Here is a 7,723-nt window from a genome sequence, read left to right as displayed (position 1 = left end):
TATGCCTTCCACAGATAAAACGCCACTTAACTAGTTTTTATAAAACTCCTCTCCAATAAACGCTTTACAACTCGGTGAAAAAGCATGATTTATACGTTTCTAAAACAGTCTTCCACCAGGCCACAGGTTTATTTACCTCTGATCACTGAGGATTATGCTAAGCACACATGTAGATACTCCAGGTTGCAGATAAATGTTTAGCTAGCCATAGTTTGCTTAACATAAAGCAACAGGCTATTTGGCCTGCTTAGAGAAGAAACAGAACAAGGAAACAGAACAGAAGGCCTTAAGAGACTGTCAGCTAGGACCAGAGACTGTTATTTCTGAAGAAACATAAACACATTCCTTCCTTTCCGTAACTGCAGCTAAGTGCCTAGCTAGGTAAAAGAGAGACCTGTAAAACATCTTAAGTTTGCCAAGAAGTCTGTCTGTTTCTATATAACCTCATTTTCTTCACTGTTTCAGTAACACAGTTTTAAGAACTGCTGTCTGTCTGAAGAATTCTCCCCCATCTTGCATTTCTGACCTGAACAACCACAAAGCCTCCTTAGACTCTGAAATTCAGTCCTTTACCTGTAAAACAGGGTTAACAGCATTATGGCCACTCAGGACTCTGTCAATAAACACATTAAGACTTCAAGAAACCCAAGACACAGCTATCCAAACACATTGCTCCAAGGTGAGCTAGGACAGCAATTTTCAAACTGGGGATGAATTTTCTGGAGGAAGATATCTTACAGGAGCACAGCGGCAGGAAGATGATGAGCGGCATCGTGAAGAGGGGATTGAGGCAGGGAGCAACACAGAAAATGTTGCAGCTAGGGGAGGGAGCGAGCAAAGCCGAGAGCCTGAGCCCTCCACCAGCTGTTACTGAGTCGAAACATCACATCTCAACCTGTAATCACCATGATTACCCTTAAAAAACCCCAAAGGCTTACAAACCCTCGGAAAACCTCCTACTGAGTGTTCTGAGATTAGCAGGCTTGGTGCATGAATTCCCAGGAGAAATTCTCTAGCCTGTTGTACAAATGAGATTAACTGAGATAATTATCCCATCTGACTTCAAAAGGCAGAAGTCTCTCCAGCGTGTCACCATGTCCCCCTCAATTACGTTATCTGCACAGAGCAACTAATAATCTGCCAACACACTATCTCCAACACTGATATATCAAAATCATTTCAGACAAAGATTCTCAACCTCTTCCACCTGGTGACCTGCTTTACCACAGAAGAATGACCTGGGATGGCTCTCCTTTTAGCTTTCAGGAAATCTTCTCAAATCCCAGCCTAGATCAACAGCTCCTCCCGAAGGAGATTTATGGGCACAGCCAATAACAGAAATTACATTAGCTCTGTAGTAAACAGTTTTGGGGGAAAAAAGAAAAAAAAAAAAAAAGGATACAGCAACACTTACTCTCAACAGCGTGCACTGCAAAAAGGAGAAGAGCAGGAGAGAAAAGAGAAATATTCAGATCCTCACAATGAAAAGATACAGAGATTCAGATAAAGCAGCATTTAAAACTCGTACCAAAAAGGGGAAGAGTAACAGCTTTGCTGGTGTGCTTTCTAGGCCATATAAAATGACTTCCTAGCTAGCCTAAGGACTGATATATGGACAAGCAATCATTCAAAGAGTAACAGAGAAACAAAAACGCAGGAATTAATCACTAAAAGGAAAAATACAGTGGGATGTCCACAGATGTTAAGTGAGCTCTAAAGCAGCATGCTGGTTATATTTAGATTCTTTTTCAGTCTTAAGGTAACAGAAAGGTCATTTTAGGAGCAACCAAAGCTATCCAGAAGCGCACTCAAGGTTTACGTTCACAACATATTAACATTGAAAGCTGGGTAACAAGTTTTTGTTCTTAATCAGTCCTCTGCTTCTTTCATCACACCTGAGGCACCGAGAAGGTAGCAAACCATGAGGTTGTTCTTGTTCATTCTGTTGCAAGATCCCAACAAAGGTGAATACCTGGAAGGATGCAGGGCAGGGGAAATGTATGTTTGGACGGCGTATCTCGAAGGAGGTTAAGTAACCTCCTTTTTTGTTTGTTTCAAAAGACTGTTCATGTATATTCCATACTGTGCACGACTAACCAATAACTGTCATAGACTTATATCTCCTCAGAGACAGGCCTCTGAATCCTTCACACAGCAATTTTGATCCGCTTTCCCAAATGCTACCTCCCTGGTGGTGCGTCTACAACAGCATGGTTTTGGGTATGGAGAAGGTATGGAAGGTATGGAGAGCCTCCAGATGGCTGCTTGACAAACGTTAGGCATTCCCAACAACTGGTACGACTTGAGCTCTGACGGATTATAGTCCAGTGACAAATGGAAATGTCACGTTTGTGGTCTCCAAAACAGACTTGGTATAACTTGAAAACAGTTTGTCCATCTGCACAGAAATGGGTGAGACCTTGTGTCTTTCAGCACCAAGACAACCAAACTCTGAAAGGAGTTTGCCAGCGTAAAAAGAAAAGTCCTTAGCAATGCTGAGGATGAAATAAGAACCTCAGCCTCCAGTATTCAGTTTGGGGATGAAAACAGTCAACTCCCTGGCAGACGTTACTTTGGGACACAAGTTAGAATGAGCTCACACAAACACCCTCTATGGAAGGAATACAGGTGATCAACCAGAGGATTTGAATCTCCTCCACACTGAAATGGTGTCCTTGACTGATGGAGATTGAGTCCCACAGGTTTTTTTTTTTTCAAGAATGTTGAAGGGCAGGAGAATTAGAGTCACTTGGTCTTGGTTGCCAATGACAAGTGCCAAGGGACCTAAAAAATGACAACCAGTCTTCAGCCAAAGCCTGTATGTCCTTTTGCAATTCAGCACTCAAAACATTAAAAAGTATGTAAAATAAGAGAGGCTATTAGGGGTCACCCATAGTGTCCAAGGATGCCTTCAAATAGGTTCTGGCTGTCAAACAAATCTCTAGTAGAGAAAGGAGTAAACCCTCCCTTAAGTACATAGGCAGAACATTAATGAAGGTGTACAACTGACCAGTGAATTTGTGCTCTTAGAGAGCTAACAAAGCTTCGCGCATTTTAGGCAAAGCTCGGTGACTCTGAGTAGGCAGCTCCTTTTCCCAAACCATTATTGTCTCCAAGAGCAGCTTACTTGGGATTTTTCCTTCCACAATCATCACCACAAATGAGGAGGAAAACAAATGGTAATCACAAAAATAGTGCCTTCAAAGATAACTCTGCTCCTCCCGTTGACCATGTAGGGCGTAAGAAAACCACAAAATTCGGACCACATACAGAACTGCTTCACCCACAGAAAGCGTCACGGTCATTGAGTGTGTCTTTAGGACAGAGAATGTCCTGAATGTTGTCATCAATGTCAGCTTCTTTTCTAGGGAATTGAAGGAATCTAATGATACTTTCTAAGGAATCCTGAAAAGCTCTCTGGCTGTCAATAAAGCACAATGGGCAATGTCTTCCCTAAAAAACACCTCAGCAACAGAATGGTCCAAAGAATCTAAAGGATGAGTGAGAAGCCTCAGCTTCCCCTTGACTAGAAGAAATATGGCAAAGAAGGAAGTGATATGACAATCATCTCTCTCCTGAGGAACCTGTCACTAAGGTCTCCCCCGCATGCTGGAAACTCGCTGCCAACCACTGCAGCTGAAGCAGGAGATAGTTGCTACTGTACAGACATAGACAGAAATGGCAGCAGCACCTGAACCACAAACCTCAGGAGGTTCAAAAGCTAGACCATTCAATCATTCCTCTTTTCTCTGAGACAGGAAGGAAAGAGAGAAGGTGTGAATTGCTGCAAAGAAAACAGCCAGGATATCCAGAATCACAACCTGGCATAGCTGGTGCTGGAGGCTGTCTTTACAGAGGCACAAGTGAAAGAGATGACTTCACCAAAACCTGCAGCATGCTGCATAAACTGAACATAAAATCTCAGTTTAGGATTCAAAGCCTGTGGAGCAGACAACAGTGAAGCAAGCCCAGTCTCAGCTAGTATGAAATGAATAAGCAGGGCTTGAGGCTGTGCTGCTTGGAACAGAGGACTGTAAGTATCAATAATGTTTGACTCTGGTTTTCCCTTGATGCAGGAAAGCCAGCACTACTAGTTTCAGTGCCAAAAAGTCTGCTTGGAAGCGCTTCAGTCCTCCTCACAACCTCCTTCACTCCTCCTCCTAACGACCTGGGATTTCTCAGTGCAACTGGACCACAAATGAGCTGAGGAACAAGACAAGACCATTTGCAGCCGGTATGACATTCAGGAATTGGGGGTCTTCTCTGACACTGAAGATGGAGCATCATGGTGCAGGCTTAAAGCGACCAGTTTTCAACGCTTCCAATAACTTGGGATGAAAATCTGCATCACTGCTTGCTTCAAAAGCAAATACCTGAAGTTTCAGCTCGTATTCTCCAGGAACACAGCATGCACAGACAGACAGAGTGAGCACCTGCCCAAGAAGCACAAGCAGTGTATTTACGCACTAGCTAAAAGGTAATTAACCATTATAGATGGCACAAAGGCATAAGATCAGCCGTGTGAATTCTCCTAGAGAGAACAATTTTGATGACCTGAGATGAGGAATGAATAGCAACACACACTAAAACGTTTAGTAATGATGAAAACTAAGGTAAAATATGAACAAACTCTATGCTGCAGAACTACTTCTAGTAATAAAGTGCTCAGCCTCCAACGGTCAGCCGAGAAGAACATAGCATCTCCTTACTCATGAACCAGCCAAGAGGGAAAGCACAGTAGAAGTGTGTCTTTTACAGATACAATGGGGGTCAAACTTTATCAGTTCTTGAGTCTTCCAGTTAGGTATACTGGAAATGTGAATATGGATGGATAAAAGTTGCATTAACCCAGCAGAGCCGGACCTTTCTCTTCAGTTATCTAAAGACAGAAAAAAACCCTCCCTCAATTTCCAAATTACATTTCCTTCAGGGCCTGGGGGTTATGAGAAACCAAAAGGAATGCAAAGTTGTATTTAATGACTGAGCAGAACAACTTTCACCTAGGTTGGGTACATATGTATAAATACGGAACCAACATCAAAAGAACATGAGAACAAAGGTTACATACAAGCATAGAAAAACATCCACGCAAACAACAAGGGAAGTGAAATCATCTCACCTGGATTTAACATTCATGCAGGCAGAAACAAAACAAAATAAAAAGGACAAAATAACTTTTTTCTTACAAGTAGACAAACTTTTTTTTTTTAACACAGTTTAAGTTTCCCAGCATTTCCAGTGTTTATGGTTCCTTCAGACACATAAACATTGCATAAAGACAGGAAGGAGAACTTGTGTTAAAACAAGTGAAATGTCAAACGCTTACTTTGCAAAAAAAAGATTATCAGGAGACCATCAGATGTCCTTGGGGCATAAAGATTACCATGGTATAAGGATATTTAAGAAATAAGCCTGGGGTCACATAAGATTTGGGTAATGCATTTTTCTGAGAAAGTTTGAGATGTTAGGGGCTTGATTTTTTATGAACAATCCTCAGGACATTTAGAATGCCAAACGCAAGTGAAATACGATTTGAATCTATTTCAGCAGATGTTAGCCTATGAAGAGATAACGCACTTGCATCTCTTAAGAGCATGAGATTCATAGGCTACCTACTTCAAAACTTTGATTCCTGTTAGTCAATATACATGTCTGCATTAAAACACATATACATACCATATTGTCAATAAGTAACTCAGAATCACCAAATGTGATTGTAACTAATAAAACCTGATATTCAGTAAACTCTTAAGAAGGGTGGCTTTCATAAGGCTTACCCACTCATACAGTATTTAAAAATGAAAAAAATTGGAGAGCAATTGCTGATAATTTGATTTTGGTGGCTACTCATTAGCATTCTCCTGATTAGGAAAGTGACTGAATTTAGGCTGCCGTATTTAGCTAACGTTAGCAAACTTGAATGTAATTTCCATCTTTTTTCCTAGTCTAAACAAGGACCTCTGATCTCCTCTTTCTTAATGGAAGGACTTCTGCCAAGCCAAAGTCAAAGAATCGAGGTTCATGGATGTGAGAAATGTGATGAACTCCTCTGGGCAAGGCGGCTCCCTGCCTCTCACCTATATTCATCTCACATTCAGCTGGTGCTGTCAAACCTCGCCTTATGCTGAGTTTTAGAACATATAAAGTATTATTTCAGGCAAATGATTTCTGGGGACAAAATATGAATATGCGAGAACAAGAACACAGGCAAGGAGAGAGAACTGTGTATGGAAGAGGAAGCCCACACAAGAAATTAATAATCCCTAAAAAATAAGACGACTTCTGCGTCACATCTATCCTAGGGCAGCTACTCAAACAAAATAAAAGGACATAAAGATTGAGCTACACACAATTAAAGCTAACATAACTAAACAGATATAAAACTGCACCTTATTCAGTGCTGGTTCTGGTTGGCGTGCGTGTTAGCCCTCTGTCTCCTCTTACTTCTTATTCTGCTTTCTGAAAAAAGCGATTTCAACTTGCTTCTACCCAGGAGAGAAGTTACGGTTTTGAAGATGTTGACACCAAGCACACGACAAAAGCTCAGAAGCTCAGATCAGAATTACATTTACGGTCAGATTTACAAAGTGCTTCTGCGTAGGACCCTTTGCACTGTCACAAAGATGCCTGTACAGATTCCCTAGCTGGAGATCAACAGTAACCCTCAGGAGAAGGAGAGAGTAACAGCGCAAGAAACAAAAGCTGGTGTGCTAGCTTCAGTATTTGAATAGCACCGAAAAATAAAAGTATGGACTCGGGTCTAACCATCAGCTGTACAAACGTGGTATAGCTGCTCTGACACGAGGCAGGGAGAGCGGTGCAGTGGAACGAACTTTCCATAGTACTGATGTTCTTGTTCACCTCCTTATTCTCTACTGATTCAAAATGGTAGGGAACAGAAGGCAGTAGCAAAAATACTGTCAGTCATCACAGTTTTGTATCAAATAGGTCTATAGTAAAATTACTATTTTTATTGGATTGTTAATGTGGTTTTTGACGATAACAGTTTGGAATATTCAGACTTCTCTTAGACATTCAACTTCATCCTGCAAGACATTCTGTTAAGTGTATTAATAGGTCTGAGCATTAACGTAGACCTTCTTAAATGGTTCCAAAAATCACATGCTCATAAGTTCTCGTGTGGAATTACGATCCAAATGAGATATTTCCAGGGGAGCTCTGGAAATATCTCACAGAGCTCTGTCCTCTGATTAATACCAGTCAAGTTCTTTATCTGTAATTAAAGGGGAAAAAACCCTTCCTTTTTTCTGGAAACTTAAAAAAAAAAAGGGATTATGAAGAAACGTTATACTGAGGCAGAAAATAGTCTCAGCTTCACGTACAAGAAAAGATCAGGCTCTGAGCTGTCCGTTTCCCTCAGGGGTCAGGGAAAACTCCTTGGTTGTTGGTTGGTGCCATGAAAACATTGCCCAGGAAAAGACTGGGAAAAAAGGACATCACGTGTTACAAATAACTAGGAAAGCAAGAGAGAACAAAAGGAAGAAAATCATTAAAAGGACCATCTGGGACTCTTCAGTGGAGGAAAAGACATGGCCTGTACGCTGGCACACGAAAGGTTTATGACATCCTGAGAGGCAGGGAGAGAGCGGGCAGTGACCGTTCACTATTTTCCAACAGAGGAACAAGGGCCATCAGATACAGCTAGTCGGAGCAAGCAAATGAGGGGAGGTGGTTTTCCTTACAGCAGAGCAGACCTGCTGAA

At 41.5% G+C, this 7,723-nt stretch overlaps 1 protein-coding gene across 1 annotated transcript in view; it reads right to left on the bottom strand.

The window, feature by feature from the left end:
* Window positions 1-7,723, bottom strand: part of ERGIC3 (ERGIC and golgi 3) — a gene marked incomplete at its 5' end in the record, with an annotated part of 37,147 nt that overhangs the window by 11,272 nt on the left and 18,152 nt on the right. The window contains one exon of the mRNA XM_009329351.1: window positions 1,415-1,429. Within this exon, the coding sequence (XP_009327626.1) occupies window positions 1,415-1,429 (15 nt within the window). The remainder of the gene's footprint in view (window positions 1-1,414; window positions 1,430-7,723) is intronic.

Source organism: Pygoscelis adeliae, unplaced genomic scaffold, assembly GCF_000699105.1.
Source record: "Pygoscelis adeliae isolate BGI_AS28 unplaced genomic scaffold, ASM69910v1 Scaffold407, whole genome shotgun sequence".
NCBI lineage: Eukaryota > Metazoa > Chordata > Aves > Sphenisciformes > Spheniscidae > Pygoscelis > Pygoscelis adeliae.
The sequence above is the reverse complement of the archived record's forward strand: the minus strand, read 5'-3'. Positions and strand labels throughout refer to the sequence as shown.